The sequence below is a fragment of the Neltuma alba genome, unplaced genomic scaffold, assembly GCF_004799145.2.
Source record: "Neltuma alba isolate B1F8T4 unplaced genomic scaffold, ASM479914v2 tig00013210_pilon, whole genome shotgun sequence".
Taxonomy (NCBI): domain Eukaryota; kingdom Viridiplantae; phylum Streptophyta; class Magnoliopsida; order Fabales; family Fabaceae; genus Neltuma; species Neltuma alba.
In genome coordinates, this window is record NW_021637515.1 from 42,963 (window position 1) to 64,737 (window position 21,775).

The 21,775-nt window shown below is 38.2% G+C and overlaps 2 protein-coding genes across 2 annotated transcripts; both read right to left on the bottom strand.

Annotated features, from left to right (window-relative positions):
- Window positions 1-16,648: 16,648 nt before the first annotated feature.
- Window positions 16,649-16,990, bottom strand: LOC114735491 (DNA-binding protein HEXBP-like). The gene has a single exon (XM_028923189.1). The coding sequence runs from the start codon at window positions 16,988-16,990 to the stop codon at window positions 16,649-16,651; it is 342 nt and encodes a 113-aa protein (XP_028779022.1).
- A 3,018-nt stretch (window positions 16,991-20,008) lies between these two features.
- LOC114735492 (vinorine synthase-like) lies at window positions 20,009-21,373 on the bottom strand. The gene has a single exon (XM_028923190.1). It carries the CDS (start codon window positions 21,371-21,373, stop codon window positions 20,009-20,011), a length of 1,365 nt encoding a protein of 454 aa, XP_028779023.1.
- Between the last annotated feature and the right edge of the window lie 402 nt (window positions 21,374-21,775).

The window sequence follows — 21,775 nt, forward strand, 5'->3', positions numbered from 1 at the left end:
CGCTAAACTTCAGAATCATGCTAAGCTTATGAAGGTTGGTTGGAAGCTTGTCAAAAATCAAAATGACCTTTGGGTTAAAGTGATTCGAGATAAGTATCGCTATAGGAATGATCTCATTCCAAGGATTGAGAAAAAGAAAAGTGGCTCCAATATCTGGATGGGAATAAAAAAGACTTGGAACAATGTCAAAGAAGGTATTGAAGTTGTGGCTAATGGCTCAAATGCTAGGTGGAAATACACTTGTAACGGGCAGTTTTCTGTGAAATCAGCATACAAGCAGTTATCAGATCCTGAGATGATGTTGGATACACTATGAGAGAATATCTGGAAGCTGTATATTCCATAACGCAACAGATCAATGATGTGGTTAGCCACTTGAAAATGTCTTTTAACAAATGCCTTTGCACCACAAACGAGGACTTACTAATGATGACAGCTGCTTTTTGTGCAAGAAAGACTCCGAGGATCTACTCCATGTGCTCCGCGATTGCACTGAAACAAAGAAACTATGGTAGAAGTTCATACCCCCAGTTAAGTGGAGATGGTTCTGTGAGTTAAGTTTCAATGATTGGTTTGTTTGGAATATTACTTCCAAGAACGTTAATGGAGTCAAGTGAAACGTGACTTTCTCCTTGATTTGTTGGTGGCTCTGGCGGCATTGAAACCTCTTGCTCTTTGAAGGAAAAAAAGGTTACTAACGAAGCCATCATTGTGAATATCACTACCCTTCTCACAACTCTTGGTCAGATCCAGAAGCAGATGTTAGGGATAGCACTGCCAGAAGTCAAACGATCAATAAATAATACGAACTAGCAAGCTCCATATAAAGGGTGGATTAAACTTAATGTCGACGGAGCATTCTCTTCCATTAAGCAAGCTTGTGCTTACGGAGGGCTTCTCAGGGATGAAACAGGCATCTTTTTACATGGTTTTATTCATAGACTTGATAACAGAGGCACACTTTATGCTGAACTTTGGGCCTGCTTACACAGACTAAAACTTGCATGGGATGGTGGTCACTGTAGAATAATCCTAGAATCCGACACGAGTGACATTCTAGAATTTCTGTTGAATGAGCCTCATGAGCTGCATGTTGACTACCCTGTCATTATAGAAATTTGGTTGCTGTTACGAGGAGACTGGGAAGTTCGCATAGCCCACATCAGTAGGGAGGTTAACAAAGCTGCGGACTTCTTTACGAAGAAGGCTCTAGGAGCACTTAGTGGTTTTCATTGCATTGGTACTGTACCTGCTGAGCTGATGCCCATTCTAGAAGCTGATTGCATGTCGATTGCCAAAGGTCAAGTAGGACCTGTGTAAGGTTTTTCCCCTTATTATCAAAAAAAGAAAAGAGTTAACACCATAAAAGGACTTTTACATAATTTCAATTCTGAAAAAATGAGTGGGAAACTTAAGTTATAATGAGATCCTAATTTAGTACTCCATCTCTAATATAAGCATTAGTTGGAATTTGGTCTTAATATGCTAATTGGCTTTGTCTCTCAAATTTATAATTTTTTTAAAACTAAATTATCTAATTTATAAATTAATCTAGGCTAAAGTATACATTTGGTCCTTTAAATTAATGCAAAATTTTAATTTGATCCCTTAACTTTAAAAGGCAAATTTTTTATCCTTTAATCTTAAAATCATTAGGATTAAGTAATAATTTTTGTAATAATCATGATTGTTTTGAAACTAAACTTAACATGTTAGTATCTAATAATATTTTATCAAGATGTAAAATGTCAATATCATCATTTTTTATCAACAATTTTAAGACTAAAGGATTAAAAGTATACTTTTAAAGTTCAAAAACTAAATGAAAACCCTACATAAAATTAAAAGACTAAATGAATACTTCAGCTATTAATATATAATCCAATGCCATATATAAATATTTAAGAAAAATTATATTACATTTATTATAACTAATTTATTTGGCTTTCATATTCTATCCAAACTGATTTAATTAAGGACTGAAGCTATATAGTAGAAATATTTTATGGCGTCCACACTTATGTCATTCCTCCAATAATCTATATATCCAAATTTTCTTAACACTTTACGGTATATATCATTTAATTGGTAAAACATAGTGAGTTTGGGAACTTAAAAAATACTTAAACAAAGTACTTTCACATAAATTGAAATAAAATTTTTGTCACATACTTATCTAGTTCATCCTAAAATTACCTTCAAAAAGTTAATTCATACAGTCCTATAAAGTAATCAACAAGTTCCACTATTGAAAGCAATGTTGTCAAACTTGCAAGTTTAAACAAACTCATAAGAATGATATAAACTCGAATTGTGAACTCGTAAGAATTTATTTTTATTAATAAACTGGTATTAAAAATATATAATCAAATAATTAACATATAAAAAATGAGAACAATTTCATTTAAATATATTTTAAATTTAAATAATTAAAATTATATCCATCAATGTTCATAATTTATCACATTCAACCCAAAAATTTCTATGAAATTCATATATAAAGTCACTAAATATAATCAAATCCAAAAATTTAGTATGAGTTTAAAAGCGAGTTAACACGATTTTCTAAGCTTAAAACGAAAAAACGGTAAACTCGGTAAATGAACTCGTAAGTTTAATCGAGTTTACAGTTATCACAAGTTTAAGAGTGAATCGACACGATTTTGTTAACTGAAAATGTAAAAACGTTAAACTCGGAGAGTCCATTCGCGAGTTTGACACCAGTGATTGAAAGAGAATGTTCAAGAAGTAAACATTTTAACTAGAACACTTATTTAAAGATAAAAAGTCTGCCTTTTTAATTTAATGATAAAACCAACCCACAAGTTTCATTAAACAAGTGATTAAACCCACAAGCTTTTAATTAAGGACTGAAGCTATATGGTACTAATATTTTATGACGGTCTCACTTACGTCATTCGTCCAATAATCTATATATCCAATTTTTCTTAACACTTTTCGTATACCACTCTGGTGGTTTTTAATTATCACTTGTATTAATTTTTCATATACTAAGGATACTAAGGAGATCATTAAGTACATAAAATCTTTCACTTTTATTCTTATTAAATAGCTAGTATATTTTTCTCATTCATTCTCTCTTCCTTCACTTTTACATTTGTCTCCCTTAATTAATAAGGGTAGAATTGAAAATAAAGTATTAAAAAAGATACAAGTGACAGATAAAAAAAACCTCCTACATGTGACAATTAAAAAAGACCAGAGTTGTATATCATTTAATTGGTAAAATGTAATGAGAGTTTGGGAAACTTAAAAAATATGTAAGCAGAATACTTTCACGTAAGTTGAGACAAAACTCTTCTCACATGCTTATTTTGTTTATCATAAAATTACTTCCAAAAAATTAATTCAAACAGTCCCATAAATTAATCAACAAGTTGCACTATTAAAAGAGAATGTTCAAGAAGTAAACATTTTAGAACACTTGCTTAAAGATAAAAACTCGACCCCTTTAATTTAATGATAAACCAACCCACAAGTTTCATTAAACAAGTGATTAACAGATAATCTCTCAATAATGACAGACGAAGGTGGCCACTAGACGAGAACACTACGTAAATTCTAAAATAAGCAACCAAGACTTACAATAAAATATAAATAAAATTAGTGTAACATTATTTTAACTCCTTAGCCGTAGAAACATGAGCAAGAAGCTCCTCGTCACGTTCAAATTTAGTCATGTCTTCCTCTGTCAAGTTCACATACGCCTCATAGTGTCCTTAGAAACAATTACATTCGTGAATTTCCACGTAGGCGGTCCCGTCCATGTCGTATTACCCCATCCAAAATCAACCTCGTACGCCGGAAACCTACAGTGAAGTGAAGGTAACAGGCACCGCTAACAAACTCAATTATTTTTATATATTTTGATATCTTTTATATGGGTTTTGTCAACTTAATTAGTCATTTTGGCCTTAATTGATTGTTAATTGATTTAATGTGTTTTATTTTGAATTATCATTTTATAGGGGCAAAATTGTTATATTTTAGTTTAATTGTGATTAATCGATTTTTAAGGACAATTAATATTACTTTATTTTTGAATTTTGTTTGCAGGTTTTTGGAAGATTTTGAAAATTAAAAAAAAATTAAAAAATATAATAATAATGGGGGGAGCAAAACGCAATGTTTTGCCCCCAACCTAATATCCAACAATCATCTTGTTCACCCGGGAGAACACACGAGACAGAGTTGAGGGCAGGGACCAGTGATGGCAGCGCGAACAGAGTGAAGGACCAGCGACAGCGTGAGAACGAAGGACTGAAGTCACCAATCTCCGTCTCCTCTGAGTCTTCATCTTCCATCGATAGCATCACCTTCACCTTCTTCTCCAGGTCTTCTTCCTCGTGGCAGAGAGTGAGATGAGAGAAGGAGAGAGCGACAGAACCAGAACAAAGGACTAGAGGAGCTCGATGGCGAGAGGGACCTTATTCTTCATTCTCCATACTCTTCGCTCTCGGCCAATCCCATCATCTTCCATGAATCCAAACATTCAAATCCTCCACCATCACCATTTCTTCCATCCCGATTAAAATCTATCACCATCAACGTCTTCTTCACAGAACCAGAGGGGCGTCACGCAACAGAGACAGAAGAGTTGAACAAAGAAGACAGAAATCATTCATCGTCCATCGGTCCATCTCCACCCAAATCCATCGCCATCTTCTCCGTTCAATCTACCGTCAGCTCCTTCTCCCTTCAGATTCCTCACTGTTCTGTGACTTTCTCGGCGGTCCTCCATGGAAGCTCACAATAGAATATTGATTACAGCAACTTTCATGGCTAATCGTGGCTAGAGTTTCATGATTCTCTAATTCAACAACAATGGCAGGAGCTTCGATCATCAAAGGGGAGTTTTAGTTACTTTAATTTTCTGTCTAATAATTGTTTAACAATTCCTAGGTCTTAGGATAGTTATTCTAATTATTGGAAAATTTGTATTGTTAAATTTGATTATTTTTGGAGATTATTGTGGCTGGATTATTGCTTAGCATTTGACATTGGGCTGTTTATAACTTTACTTTTAATTATAATGTTGTGGTTATGACATTTGTATTGATTCTGGAGTTAATATATTGTGATTTTCTGAGGTGGCTTGAAATCTTGGATCATATTGTCTCTTGCTAGCTTTAATCCTGTTGTGTTGGATTTAAGAGTTCTAATTAAGCATTGGTTTTAGCATCCTTAATCCCATTTTATTATTCTGGTTGCAGTTAGTAAGTTGGGATTTTAGGAAAATATTTTGTGGCAATTCGAGGTGGCTCGGTTGTTGAATTAAAAGCTTAATTATAATTCTAAATTCATTGTTTTAACTCCTGTATCTTTTGGAGTGAGGATTGCCTGCGTTGTTGAATTAAAGGATTAATTGTTATCATTGTTATTTGTGTGTTTCATTTTCATTTCTTTAATCTTCATTCATTTTAATCATTCTTATATAAAAACAAAAAAAGGTATTTTAATTTCAATTTAATTCATGGTGTTTAATTAGAAATTATCAAATCAAAAATCCTTTTTTTATAGTTTAGGTTACTTGCATTTATTTACTAGGATTTAATTTCATTTTCAGCTCCTCAAAGTGAATACGACCCGGATTGTGCACTATATTGCTTAATTCGGTTAATTTTTAGAGTGACCCCAAAGTGATAAATTAAGGGCAAGTTATTTCAAGTGGCGCCGTTGCCGGGGAGCCAAGAAATTGGTTCCCTAGTAATTAAGTGTCAAGTATCCTTGATTGGGGTTTATTTGTTGAGCTATTTTTGTTAGTTTTTGCATTTTCTTTAGTAGTTTGCATTTGTTTCTTTTGATTTTTCATAGCATTTCTTTCCTTTGCATAGAAAATTTTTCAAAAACACAACTAAATATCTTATTTTTCATCTATTTGCATTTTTTATTTTCATTTTCATTTTACTTCTTGCATTTTCATTCTCATACACATACACTTGCATTGTATTGCATTCATTTGTTTTCTTTTGCTTAATTGCTTCTGGTTGGTGGATTGTTTATGCCAAGAAGGGGTAGGTCTAAAAGCCTAGTTCCTTCCAATCCTGAGCTTCAAAGTTCTTTAAGGGAAGTTAGACAAGACCAAAGGGTAGAAAGGACTAGTGAGGTTGAACTAGACAATTTAACTGGTCTAGATTTGGTAGTTGACTTAGGTGACATAATGGAAACTGTTAACAATCCTAACGGTAACAACAATGGTGGAAATGACAGAGGGGGCAATGGACATAATGGGGAACATGATAGAGTAGGAGAGAATAATAGAGGTAACCCTAGAAGAAGAACCATTAGTGAAGCCACTACTTCTGATGCAAATTATGATCCTTTTAATGTTGCATGCCCTAATGTTGTTGTCAATTTTGAGATTAAAGGTCCACTGCTTAATTCTTTGCCTAAATTCTATGGTTAGATAGGTGAGGACCTGTACAATCATCTAAAATCTCTTTCTATGATATGTTCTAGCATGAAGCCGGTTGGGGCTAATCTGGATGAGGTTCTTTGGAAGGTATTCCACTTGTCTGTGGAGGGCAAAGCGTGAGAATGGTAAATGAGTTTGCCTAGGCATATGGGAGATGCCTACCATAACTGGAACAACCTCATAAAAGCATTCTTAGAGAAGTATTTCCCTACTTTCCGGACATCTACATTGAGAAAAGAGATCTACTCTGCAAAGCAAGACTATGATGAGTCACTTCATGACTACTGGAACTATTTTCAGGACTTGCTTTCTAGATGTCCACACCATCAGATTCCAGATGAGCAGTTAGTCCAATACTTTTATGATGGACTTAAGACCCAAGACAAGGGGATATTGGATGCTGCTTCTGGGGGTTCTCTCATTGATTTAACTGCTGAGGAGGCATGGGAACTTATCAAGAAAATGGCCTTGAACCATCAACAGTATAACATCAGGGAGTCTAAAAATGTCAATGCAATGCATACTAATCCTTCTTTAGTCCACATTCCTTAATTGGACACATTCACTTCTCAAATTGCTGCTTTGACTACACAGTTGAATAAGCTTGCATCTCACACTCCCCCTGTTGACACCCGGAATCCTAATTCTATGGAGATGACTGCACCTAGTTTGAGCATTGTAACTCTGTTATGCACATTTCTGATGCTTGCCCTCATAGATATGAGGAAGTTTCTGCCATGTATCAAGGAAGGGCCAATCAATCTAAGCAATGGAACCCATACTCAAACACATATAATGAAGGATGGAAAGCTCATCCAAATTTCTGATGGGAAGGAGGTGACAATAGGCAAGTTCAAGAAGGGTTTCAAGGGAATATGGTTCCTCAAGGGCAATCTTGCTATGGAGGGTTACAAGGAGAATCTTCTAGAGCCATGTCTACCCCATAGCAATCACAGTCTAAGGATGATGAGCGGTTCTCTCGAATACTCAAGGGCATTGAGGCAATGACTGAGCACATATCTAAGTCTGAAGCTAAATCTGAAGCTAGATTTGCAATCCTAGAGAATAGGATGGAGCAATGGGAAACTAGAACCTCTAATTTGACTTTTTATGTCACTAAGTTGTCAAATGGTATGAGTGAACAGCAAGCTAAGGGTAGTGGTTCAATGCCTTCCAACATGGTGATAAATCCTAAATCTTTGAATGCAATTACATTGAGAAGTGGTAAGAAAATTGGTGCTAAGACAATGCAATTCAAAGAAGATGAAGAGGATAAAGAATCGGTTGACGAAGAGATAGAAGTTGAGTCTCCTCCTTCTAAAACCACTCAAGACATTCCCAAGGCTACTCAAAAGACCTCCATTCAATCCAAAGAGCCAATAGAGAAAGGATCACCTCCCAAAGGTGATGAGGTAAACATTTCTGACTTGCTTTTTCCTCATTCATATCTCATGAGTAAGAAAGTTGTTGAAAAGAAAGATAATGATGAGCTTTTTGAAATGTTTAGTAAACTTGAGGTTAATGTGCCATTACTTGATTTGATTAAGAAGATGCCTAAGTGTGCTAAGTTTCTGAAAGATCTATGTACAAACAAGAGGAAGTATAGGCATAGTGAGAGAATCCAACTGGGGTCTAGTGTTAGTGCTATCTTCAAGCCACAGCTGCCTTAAGTGTAAAGACCCGGGTTCCTACACTATTCCCTGTACCATAGGCAAAACAAACATTTCACATGCCTTACTAGACTTAGGTGCAGCCATAAATGTTATGCCTACCTCTATCTATGAGAATTTGGGTATTCATGCCTTGAAAGACACTAGTGTTGTGCTAGGTCTAGCTGATAGGACTGTGAGACATCCTAAGGGCTTTCTTGAGGACGTTCTTGTGCAAGTGAAGGGTCGTGTGTTCCCAACTGACTTTTATGTGCTAGATATGACTGATGAGATTAAAGCCGATAGCACTTTGATTCTAGGAAGACCTTTTCTTAGAACATCCCAAACCATAATTAATGTGAAAGACGGGGTCATTACCATAGGCTTTGGGGACCAATAGATTACCTTTAACATTTTTGATGCTATGAGTCAAGGTTATGCAGATTGCTCTTACTTGGATGTTAATTTGATTGATTGTGCTATTAATGAGGTTGATGATTTGCATGAATCTGAGATGCATGAAAATGACTGGTATGACGAGATTGTTGAGCATGATGATGCATTTGTTTATCTACCCCTCATTCTTCTTCTTTTTGCTCATGTTATGGTGACATGGTTTGCGTTAACTATTTAGAAGTTGATCACCTCCTTTCCATCTCTCATAATTTTGATGCATCATCTTGTCTTAACTATGATTCTGCCTTGAATGTTACACTTGACGATAGCCTTGAGAAAGGCGAGTTTGTTGATTCTGTAGGTACTGATGATAAAGGAGCTGTTACACAAGCTACATTGGTAGCTTCTCCTTTGAGTGGTGCTGGAACATTAGAAGAGGCTAGCAACAAGATTGCTACTCACTTAGTCACTTCTAATCCCACTCTTCCTTGTGATTTACTTAATATTTCTGTTGATAAAATTGATACCGATCCTCTTTTTTGTAGGTAATCCAAGAATGGCACTGAGTTGGGAAGTGGAGGACATACACATCATGATGAGCTTATATCTCCTCCCCCAAGCCACATGGACATGCCACTTGCATTGAATGGACTTGACATAAAAGAATTAGTTCCTTCTGTTATGCAACCTCTTGATTTAGAACTGAAACCCCTTCCCCTTAATTTGAAATATGTCTTTCTTGCTCCTGATTCTAAATTGCTTGTTATTATTTCCAGTTCTTTGAATAGTTCTTAAGAAGAAAGATTGATTTCTGTGTTGAAGAGTCATAAATGGGCTATAGGATGGTCTTTAGGGGACATTTCGGGGATTAATCCATCAGTTTGCACACACAGGATCCTTTTAAATGAAGGGTCCAAGCCAGTTAGGCAACCACAGAGGAGATTGAATCCTCTCATTCTGGATGTGGTTAAGAAGTAAGTCTCAAAGTTGTTGAGTGCTGGGATCATCTATCCCATATCAGACAGTGAGTGGGTAAGTCCGGTACAAGTAGTACCAAAGAAGAGCGGTATCACAGTAGTGAGAAATGAAAATGATGAACTGATTCCAACAAGGGTTCAAAATGCTTGGAGAGTGTGTATAGATTATAGAGAGTTGAATGATGCCACGAGAAAGGACCACTTTCCATTACCTTTTATAGATCAGATGTTGGAGAGAATTTCAGGAAAGTCTCACTATTGTTTTCTGAACAGTTTTTCTGGCTATTTTCAAGTGCCCATTGCTCCTAAAGATCAGGACAAAACTACTTTTACATGCCCTTTTGGTACCTTTGCTTATCAAAGGATGCCATTTGTGTTGTGTAACGCTCCAGGCACTTTTTAAAGGTGTATGATGGCGATATTTAGTGATCTTCTAGAGCAGAACATGGAGGTTTTTATGGATGACTTCACTGTTTATGGTGAGAGTTTTGAGGAGTGCTTGAATAGCCTAGAGCAGGCTCTTAAGAGGTGTATTGATAAGAAATTGGTTTTAAACTTTGAAAAGTGTCATTTCATGGTTGATAAAGGGATAGTCTTAGATCACCTTATCTCTCAAAAGGGGATTGAGGTTGATAGAACCAAAATTGAAGTTATTTTATCCCTTTCTTATCCTACTTGTTTAAAGGACTTGAGGTCTTTCTTGGAGCATGTAGGTTTCTACCAGTGCTTTATTAAGGATTTTAGTAAAGTTGCTTTGTCTCTTTCTACCTTGTTGAAAAAAGATGTTGAATTTAAATTTGATGACAAGTGTAGGCATGCTTTTGACACTTTGAAATCTATGCTTATTTCACCTCCTATTCTCACTGCACCTAACTGGGATTTACATTTTGAGTTGTCTTGTGATGCTTCTAACTTTGCAGTAGGTGCCATGCTTGGACAGAGGGAGGAGAAACAGTCTAGAGTCATCGCATATGCCTCCAAGACGCTTGATTCCGCTCAAGTGAATTATACCACCACAGAGAAGGAACTGTTTGCTATTATTTTTGTTTTGGATAAGTTTAGACAATATCTAATAAACTCTTGAGTGGTTGTTTTTACAGATCATGCAGCGGTTCGGTACCTATTTAAGAAGCCTCAGTCTAAACCTAGACTGCTGAGATGGGTTTTGCTGCTACAGGAGTTTGATATCGAGATTAGAAATAGAGCCGGAGCAGAGAATCATGTAGCTGACCACCTTAGTCGGTTACCTGAAGGCACATAGGGAGTTGACTCTTCTGATCTTGTTATTGACTCATTTCTTGATTCTGCACTTTTTGCCTTGGTTGTTCATGAGCCTTGGTACTTTAATATAGTTAATTATCTTGTCACTGACCTTGTACCTCCTTCTATGTCGAAATTTCAGATTGATAAGCTAAAGAGGGAGGCAAGATACTATATCTGGGATGCTCCAATCTTGTGGAAGCAATGCAGTGACCAGATCATCAGACGTTGTGTTCCAAATAATGAAACCCACTCTATCCTTACCTTTGCACATTCTTTATCTTGCGGGGGGCATTTTAGTGCTAATAGGATTGCTAGGAGGTTTTTAGAGTGTGGTTTTTATTAGCCTTCTCTATTTAAGGATACTTATTCTTTCTGCAAGTCTTGTGATAAGTGTCAGAGGTTTGGGAGTTTGGGTAGGAAGCATGAGATGCCTCTAAGACCTATGCATTTTTGTGAAATCTTTGATGTGTGGGGCATGGACTTTATGGGTCCCTTCCCTTTGTCTTTTGGGTTTTCATACATATTACTTGCAGTAGATTATGTGTCTCGATAGGTAAAGGCAGTGCCAACGAGGAAAGATGATGCTTTTACTGTTACCAAGTTTTTACGTTCTCATATCTTTTGCAGGTATGGCATTCCAAGAGCAATCATCAATGACCAAGGAACACACTTCTGTAATAGGACCATCAAGTCTTTATTGGCTAAACATGGAGTCAATCACAAGCTGGCCACTCCTTATCACCCTCAGACGAATGGGTTAGCTGAAGTCTCTGACCGGGAAGTGAAGCAAATACTTGAGAAGATTGTGAAACCATCCTGTAAGAACTAGAGTGAAAGGCTTGAGGAAGCTCTTTGGGCCTACAGGACTGCCTACAAGACCCTATAGGCATATCCCCCTTCCGGTTGCTCTATGGCAAGGCTTGCCATCTACCTATGGAGATCAAGCACAAATCTTATTGGGCAATCAAGGCATGTGATACAGATCTCAAATCTTCACTAGTCAATCGGAAGATGCAACTCCAAGAACTTGAAGAAATGAGACTTGAATCCTATGACAATGCCAGAATTTATAAAGACAAGCTGAAAATGATTCATGACAGACAGATTCTGAGGAAGCAATTTTATGAAGGTGACAAGGTTCTAAAGTTTAAAGCCCGGTTGAAGCTGATGCCCGGGAAGTTTGTCACCAAGTGGTGTCACACCTTACTATTATATTGACTTAGGTTCCTTCCAAAATCATTTTAGACCACATTGGATGGTCTTGGGCTCACTTTCTTTTATAAAAACGCTAATTTTCGGATTTTTACTGTTCATCGGGTAAAAATCCAGTTTTTCTGGCCCAACTTCAAAATTCATAACTTATTCTACAAAAATCCAATTGGGGTGATTCAAAATTCTACTTAAAGCTCTTTAAGTCCTCTATCAAGGAAAAATAATCTCATTGTCCAATTCCTTATGAGAAAGCTTCAGGTTCTTGAGAAAAGCAACACTGTCCATTTGCCAAAAACCCTGATTCCCAGATTCTGACTATTAACTTTGAAAAATCATTATAAATCGTATACTGGGCCATTTTTAACTTATTAGCTATCAAATTGAAGCTCAGGACGTTATCTTTCATCTTGCCAAATTTCATAATTAACATAATTCCAAATGAAATTATTTACTAAAGTCAAAATCCTCTCCATTTATGGAATGACACTTGGCTAATTCAAATCTTCTCCTTCAAGAGCTTGACACATGGCTCAATGGGATCCCTTGGATTTGCAAGACACCAATCTTGCTTTATCGGTATACTTTAGGCTCTGAGTTTAACTTCTTTTCTATAATTACAGTAACTTAGTCTTTGTAATTATTTTCTGTCAGATCCTTAATTTATTCTCCTCATTATTTTCTTTCCAAATTGCCCTCTTTGTCTCAAAATTAATTTCCTAATAATTAATTAAAAAGGAAAATTAATTCCCTTCTCCTTAGGGATTTTTCCACTTTTCCAAATTATTTAGAAAAACCTTGGATACTTGAGGGTCTCCATTTAATTCCATAATTCCTTATAATTCCTTGGGATCTCATAGAAATTTTCTTGGAATTTTATTCCCCTTAAAAATATTTATTTGGAATTTTCTAAATAAAATTCCTTAATTAGCCTAAATCACCCTTAAATTCTCTTATAATTTCTCTAAGGGTAATTTGGTCATAAAACCAACTTTATAATTTCATATAACTCTCAAAGGATATTATCCCTATTTTTTCTTAATTTTCCAAGGCTCGAAAATATTTTTCCTTATTTACATTTGACCAATTTTCCTTAATTAGTCAATTTCCTATAATTGGCTTGGAAAATTACTGTAATTATTTTCCACCAAAATCCTTTGACTTTTCCTTATCATTTTTAATCCTCAATAATTTGAGAATATTTCTTATCTCTAATTACCATAATGCTGGATGTGACATTTCTCCCCCCTAAATAAATTTCGTCCTCGAAATTTAAAGTATACCTTAATGGAAAAGCTCAAGGTACCTTTCCTTCATCTCAGCTTCCATCTCCCATGTAGCTTCTTCGGAGCAAAGACCCTTCCAGACCACTTTAACCAGGGGAATTTGCTTGTTCCTCGGCTGCTTAGCCTTTTGATCAATGATTTGTTTTGGTCTAACCTCAAAGGATAGATTATCCCGAAGCGCAATATTATCATAGCTTATGATATGCGTGGGATCTGGATAGTACTTCTTCAGTTGGGAGACATGGAAAACATCATGAATCTGACTTAACTTCGGGGGAAGAGCCAACTTGTAGGCCACTGGTCTAGCTTTAGATAAGATCTGAAATGGTCCAACATACTTTGGACTAAGCTTCTTGGTCTTTAGAGATCGACCGACTCCCGTTGTTGGTGACACTTTGAGAAATACGTGATCACCAACGTCAAATTCTAACGGTCTCCTCCTTGTATCTGCATAACTCTTCTATCTACTCTGAGCCGTTAGAAGCCTTTGCTGAATGGCTTTTATCTGTCAGGAAGTCTGATCCACTATATTAGGACCAAGAGAACTTCTTTCACTAAGCTCTGTCCAGCATAAGGGGGATCTGCACTTCCTCCCATAGAGTGCCTCGTAAGGTGCCATCCGAATACTCGAATGGAAACTGTTATTATAGGAAAATTCAATTAACGGTAAAGACGTATCCCAATTACCGCCAAAATCTAATACACAGGCACGTAACATATCCTCCAATGTCTGAATTGTTCTTTCCGTCTGCCCATCTGTCTGGGGGTGGTAGGCTGTACTGAATCTGAGAGTGGTGTCCATTTCTTTCTGTAAGGACCTCCAAAACTTAGAAGTAAATCTTGGGTCTCGGTCCGAAACAATACTGCTTGGCACACCATACAGCCTAACAATTTCCTTAATGTAAAGTCTTGCTAACTTCTCTGGAGAATCCTTTACATTCATGGCGAGAAAATGCGTGGACTTAGTCAGACAGTCTACTATCACCCATATTGCATCATGCTTAGCCGCTGTCATAGGTAACCCCACTATAAAGTCGATGGATATACTGTCCCATTTCCACTTAGGGATATCCAGGGGTTGCAACTCTCCTGCAGGTTTCTGGTGTTCTACCTTCACCTTCTGGCAGGTAAGACACTTTGTCACATATTCCATGATATCCTTCTTCATTCCAGGCCACCAGAAGAGTTCTTTAACATCATGGTACATCTTTGTTATTCCTGGGTGAAGAGTATATTTGCTCTTATGGGCTTCTGCCAGTATCTCTTTTCTGAGATCAGACACTTGGGGAACATAGGTTCTTCCTTTAAACTTTAGTATCCCTTCCTCAGAAATTTTGAAGTTCTTATTCTCACCTCTAGACAGCTTTTCCTTGAGAATTTTTGCTAGCCAATCTTGTGACTGTGTTTCTCTGATTTGATCCTTGAGCAGTGTTATAAACTAGGTTTTACCTCTATTTCCTTCCACTAACTGCATCTGATATAGAGGACCCCAATCTCTGAAATCCTCTACCAGCTTCTGCTCTCTGATCATCAACGATGCTACCTGTACTGTCTTTCTGCTTAAGGCATCCGCGACTACATTCGCTTTGCCTGGATGGTACTTAATCTGAAAATTATAATCTTTGAGTAAGTCCATCCACCTTCGTTGTCTCATATTCAACTCTTTCTAGTCATAGAGGTACTTGAGGCTTTTGTGGTCACAAAACAATTCTACGGTTGCTCCATACAGATAGTGTCTCCATATCTTCAGTGCATAAACTATCGCTGCCAACTCCAGGTTGTGGGTTGGGTACTTCTCCTCATGAGATCTCAACTGGCGTGAGGCGTAGGCTACTACTCACCCTTGCTGCATAAGCACACATCCCAGTCCCTGCTTGCTAGCATCTGTATAAACCACATACGGTTGTGAAGGATCGGGAAGTATGAGTGCAGGAGTAGAAGTGAGCTTCCTCTTCAGCTCCTGAAAACTAGCCTCACTCTTCTCATCCCACAAGAACGGCTGGTTTTTCCTGGTTAACTTGGTCAGCGGGAGAGCAATTTGAGAAAAGTCCTGGATAAATCTTCTGTAATACCCTGCTAGTCCGAGGAAACTTCTGATCTCGGTCACCATCTTGGGTCTCTCCCAGTTGAGTACTACCTCAATCTTACTGGGGTCGACAGCCACTCCCTCTTGGGAAATCACATGGCTGAGAAATCGGACTTCCTGGAGCCAAAACTCACACTTACTAAGTTTAGCCACCAGCTGTTTCTCTTTCAGGGTGTTTAGGACAATCCTCAAATACTCCTCATGCTCTTCTGGAGACTTGGAGTACACTAAGATGTCATCAATGAATATGACCACAAATTGATCCAAGTAAGGACGAAAAATCCTATTCATGTAGTCCATGAATATGGCAGGTACGTTCGTCAATCCAAACGACATCACTAAGAATTCATAGTGCCCATATCGGGTTCTAAACGCAGTTTTAGGGACATCTTCAGACTTAATCTTGAGCTGGTGATAGCCCGATCTTAGATCAATCTTAGAGAATACGTTGGCTCCAACTAGCTGGTCTAACAGATCATCTATCCTAGGGAGTGGATACTTGTTCTTAACTGTGACCTTGTTCAACTCCCTATAGTCTATGCACAGCCTTAGACTACCATCCTTTTTCTTGACAAACAACACTGGAGCACCCCATGGCGACACACTTGGTCTAATAAAACCTTTTTCAAGTAACTCCTCTATCTGCTTCTTAAGTTCTATCATTTCATTAGGAGCCATTCTATAAGGGGCCTTAGAAATTGGTCCTGCTCCAGGTACTATGTCAATTGTGAACTCTACTTCTCTGTCTGGGGTAATCCTGCGATCTCTATCAGAAACACTTCCGGAAATTCCCTAACCACTGGGATTTCTCCTATCCCTTCCTCGACTTCGACTTGCACTAAGAAGAAAACGAGGAATCCTTGACAACCTTTTTGTAAGCATTTGCCCGCTTGGGCTTCCGTAATGAAGTTTAATCTAACTTCCGGATTCAACTCTAAATCCCTCATGGGTAAGATTAGGGTTTTGTTCTTACAATCCATTAGGATATTGTGGGATGACAACCAATTGAGTCCAATCACCACATCCATCTCATGGAAAGGCATGCATATCAAATCTATAGCAGTGCAACAGTGCTCATAACAAACTATACAGTTCAGGCATACATCAGATGTAATTACCCTACTCTGTGTTGGGGTAGACACATGTATATCATATGGCAATGTATTTATACTCAAGCCAAGTCTTTCCGTATAGGCATATGAAATAAAAGAATGACTAGCACCCGAATCAAACATTGCAATCACCGGAGAATTGTTAATCATGATCGTACCTTGGATCATCTCCGGAGACTTTCGGGCTTCTTCTCTTGTGATGGCAAACACTCGGCCCTGGGTGCGTGGTCTTGCCTACTCGGTGTTCTGAGGGCACTCCCTCGAGAAATGTCCAGGTTTGCCACAGGTGTAGCAAACATTCTGCCCAGCCATGCACGGTCTGTCACCGTGATTCTTGCCACACTTAGGACACTCCTTGCCCTTTAGTGCTTTACCGCCCTTCTTGCTCTTGCGGTTGTTCCAAGGTTGCTTCCTCTTCTTATTCACGTTGGACGAGGTAGCACCTTGACCTCCTTGACCTCCCTTCTCTACTCTGGGAGTTGTCTTGACCATTAGATGATGGTTGAAGCTGCTTTCTGTGATTCGGCAAGCTTCCACTGCTTTATTGAACAGCTCAAATTGTCTAGGAGCAATCATCTCCCTCAATGATGGCCTCAGTCCTCGAACCATCTTCTCTATCGTCCACCTCTCATCATCTCTATATCAGAGATAGCTTGAATAATGAGAGAGACGGATGAACTTAGACAAGTATTCATCAAAAGGCTCATCATCCCTTTGCTTCAAAGTCAGAAATTTCGCTTCTCTCTCATCTCGGACAGATCTCGGAAAGTACTTCTCATAAAATTGCTCTAGAAACACTTCCCAAGTTACCATCGTGTTTCAAGCATCCAGAAGAATCTTAGTGTTCTTCCACCAGCGATCAGCATCCTTCTTTAGCTTATATATCGCCATCTGGGCTTTTCGCTCCGATGAGCAGTCTAGCACCTTGAAAATCTTCTCTAGATGGTTAATCCACTCTTCCTCCGCTTGCACATCAAATGTTCCATCAAACGAGGGCGGGTTGTGCTTACAGAAGCGGGTCATCCATTGTTGGATACTGTTAGGGTCTGCCAGTGGTACTGCCGGCCTAGGTAATTGGTCTGGTGCTGGTGCTGGTCTGAGAGACTTCTTCCTCTGATTGCCTCCTCTCGAGGTTTGCTAATGTTGCTGCTACTGCTGCTGCTCTGTCTTGTTCCTGGCGAGCTTGCGCTGCTTGCATATCCTTGATGGTTTTCTGCTACTCCTTAAGGCGATCCAGAATTACTTGAAATGGATCAAGAGGGACCCTTGCATCTTGCACTGGGGGTCTCTCTGGTGAAAGGTTTCGTCGGGTTCTAATCATCGCTTAACTAACCGAATAACATAACAAGGAGCAAGAAAATAAATATCATGCTTGGATTTCATTATCAAAACAGGCATACAGCAATTAGCACCTAAACATCAACCAGCCAGAATAAAATCAACATACAGCAACCAAGCACTAAACAACCTAACCTACTAGGGTTAGTTGTACCAAAATACATCCTACGTCAGTGATAAGAACATCCTAATCATCTAAAGAAAATGAACGATAACAAAGCCCTCGAGGCTTCGGATCCAGTCCTCAACATCATCTCCCAGCAGGTAGTTTAGGCGGGTGATCTCATGGGTCCAGAAAGGGGTATTGGGTAGGACCTCTACCATCTCACTCCGCTAGTCATAAGGATCCAGGTAAGGGTTGCCTGGTCTATGGGCCTGATACAGCTCTCTCACACCTTGGAGGTAATCTAGGTGTACTCTCAGGTCTGCATCAACATCCCTCTTGATGTGACGCCCTAGGAACCTCAGCCGATCACTCAGCTGACCCACACTACGGATCTCATGACTAGGCTGAACTAGGGCAGGTACAAATGGTATTGCAGGTGCTACAAGTGTTGCCAGGGCTGGGGGTACAACTGGTACAGTACTGGGTCCAGGGATATTACACTGGTACATAGTAGGAGTAACAGACTGCTTAAGAGACTGAACATAAAGATCTAAATCTAATGGCTCTTGGTATAGGCCAGTTACAGGGTTGACCAGGTCTCCGGGTCGTGGGAGGTACAGCAACTGTTCTGTCGTGATCCCTAGCAGCTCTGGGTAGTGCTCAACACAATCATTGGAGCACACTAATGAATGGCTAGGGCTGGCATCTCCCATTACCCATTCCTCTGGATCCTCGTCCTTGGTGAGATCAATTACTATTGGATCCCAAGTGTTGACTGACGGCTTAGGTTTAGTATCCCAGTCCATGGTAATCCCCATCTTGACTTCTGAAAATAGGTATTGTTCTAAACATCCAAGGGATACTTAAGCAGAGCGTTCTATCTTATGCCAGAACCTCCACTTTGATACCAAAAATGTCACACCTTACTATTATATTGACTTAGGTTCCTTCCAAAATCATTTTAGACCATATTGGATGGTCTTGGGCTCACTTTTTTTCTATAAAAACGCTAATTTTCGGATTTTTACTGTTCATCGGGTAAGAATCCAGTTTTTTTGGCATAACTTAAAAAATTCATAACTTATTTTACAAAAATCCAATTGGGGTGATTCAAAATTCTACTTAAAACTCTTTAAGTCCTCTTTCAAGGAAAAATAATCTCATTGTCCAATTCCTTATGAGAAAGCGTCAGGTTCTTGAGAAAAGCAACACTGTCCATTTGCCAAAAACTCTGATTCCCAGATTCTGACTATTAACTTTGAAAAATCATTATAAATCGTATACTGGGCCATTTTTAACTTATTAGCTATCAAATTGAAGCTCAGGACGTTATCTTTCATCATGCCAAATTTCATAATTAACATAATTCCAAATGAAATTATTTACTAAAGTCAAAAATCCTCTCCATTTATGGAATGACACTTGGCTAATTCAAATCTTCTCCTTCAAGAGCTTGACACATGGCTCAATAGGATCCCTTGGATTTGCAAGACACTAATCTTGCTTTATCGGTATACTTTAGGCTCTGAGTTTAACTTCTTTTCTATAATTACAATAACTTAGTCTCTGTAATTATTTTCTATCAAATCCTTAATTTATTCTCCTCATTATTTTCTTCCCAAATTGCCCTCTTTGTCTCAAAATTAATTTCCTAATAATTAATTAAAAAGGAAAATTAATTCCCTTCTTCTTAGGGATTTTTCCACTTTTCCAAATTATTTGGAAAAACCTTGGATACTTGAGGGTCTCCATTTAATTCCATAATTCCTTATAATTCCTTGGGATCTCATAGGAATTTTCTTGGAATTTTATTCCCCTTAAAAATATTTATTTGGAATTTTCTAAATAAAATTCCTTAATTAGCCTAAATCACCCTTAAATTCTCTTATAATTTCTCTAAGGGTAATTTGGTCATAAAACCAGCTTTATAATTTCATATAACTCTCAAAAGATATTATCCCCATTTTTTCTTAATTTTCCAAGGCTCGGAAATATTTTTCCTTATTTACATTTGACCAATTTTCCTTAATTAGTCAATTTCCTATAATTGGCTTGGAAAATTACTGTAATTATTTTCCACCAAAATCCTTTGACTTTTTCTTATCATTTTTAATCCTCAATAATTTGAGAATATTTCTTATCTCTAATTACTATAATGCTGGATGTGATAAGTGGGAAGGTCCGTTTAGAGTTACTAAAGTATATCCCTTTGACTTGGTAGAGCTCGTAGATGAGGAGACTGGTACATGAGCAAGAAGCTCCTCATCACGTTCAAATTTAGCCATGTCATCCTTCGTCAAGTTGACGTACGCCTCAATGCCTCCACCTGACTTGGTGTCTTTAAAAACAATTACATTCTTGAATTTCCACGTAGGCGGTCCTGTCCACGTAGGATTACCCCATCCAAAATCAACCTCGTACACGGGAAACCTACACAGTGAAGTGAAGGCCACAGGCACCAACTCACCCTTCTCAATTGCTTTAGCCATATCTTCTCTATTAGGGTTCCATTCTTTGCTTTCTCGAAGCTTCACAATAAAATCGTTGTCCACTTTGGTTATCTCTTCTCTTAACTGTCTTCCAAAGAAGTCGTCGCTCTCTCCTTTCTTGTCTAACGTTGGAAACATTTGAACGTACCAGTAATAGTTCCCGAACGCATATTCTGGCAATGGAGGATCCATTCTTGTGCGTAGATTCACTGTGGATGTCACTAAATGAATCTTATTGTCGCCCTCTTCTTTTGTGGCTGCAACAAACCGGTTGAATAGGAAAGTTGATAAGACTTCTACTCTTGAAGGAAGTTTTTGGCCTTCACTGAGCTTTCTTGAATATTTTGTTCTCAGAGATTCTATTACGGATGCTTCAAAAGCGAATCGCTTGCCCACGGCTTTGTGCTGTCCTATGTGTGTATTCGGATCATATCCCGACAAGTCTTTTGTCGGGAAAAGAGAGGAAGATTGGAAGTGGGTTCTGACTGGTTCTGGTCCGCCGCGTGTTACGGCGGCCCAGGTCTTAATGAATTGGAAATGCGACAGCGCATCGGCAATCTTGTGGGTGAGGCTTACTCCGACGGCTATTCCACCACAATCGAAGACATTGAATTGGACACCTAGGACTGTGTCCACCACTTCATCCATGTCGTAGGGAAGCAATTTACTGAAGTCGGCCGGAGAGGGGTCGTCGGTGACGTGGCTGAGGCGGCACCTGACCTTGGTTTCTATGTACGGGACACCCTCGTCGTTGCACTCTACCACTAAGTTGTCTGTCATGAGTCTCCCGGCGAGTGGATAGTAGTGAGTTAAGACTTGAGACAACGATTTCTTGAGAACATCGGAAGCCTCGTTGACGTTAAATTTGTTTGTGACAGAATCAGCCGTGAAGAAGTAGACCATAGAATTGTTGATTTGGGGAGTTATCTGATCGATGAAAGAGAGATGGTAATGACGAAGATGTCGAGGTGTAGGAGACGATGGTTTCACCATTTCTCTAGAGATTACTTCTACTTCAACACTCATTTTATTTTCTTGGTGCTTCTCTCCTTAACGTGTAGCTTCTGATTATGCTCAACAATTATGATGATCATCTCTATCTATACTTATAATTCTCATCATGGACGAGGATGGCTAATTAATTAATGGGAGTTGGTTGGGTGCTCATCAAACACCGAAATTCTGACCTTCAAATCGTCTTGATTTAATTCTTTTTATTTTTATTTTGTAAAATTTTATTTTGGTAGGTATAAAATGTAAAATAAAAATAATTTTGTCAGTTTTATTTTTTTTAAAAAATTATTTAAAAATCACTGGTTGAAGTTTCTGAATCTAGAACTTTAAAACTATTTCTGGGAGATGATACGGATGTTGTTATTCAGCCGATGCAGGAGGCATGAAGTGGAGCGAAGGTAAGGAATAGAATTC

What these genes read in the sequence shown, in the direction of transcription:
- LOC114735491 (XM_028923189.1), bottom strand. Translation starts at nt 16,990, where the DNA reads ATGATTGCTCCTAGACAATTTGAGCTGTTCAATAAAGCAGTGGAAGCT.
- LOC114735492 (XM_028923190.1), bottom strand. Translation starts at nt 21,373, where the DNA reads ATGAGTGTTGAAGTAGAAGTAATCTCTAGAGAAATGGTGAAACCATCG.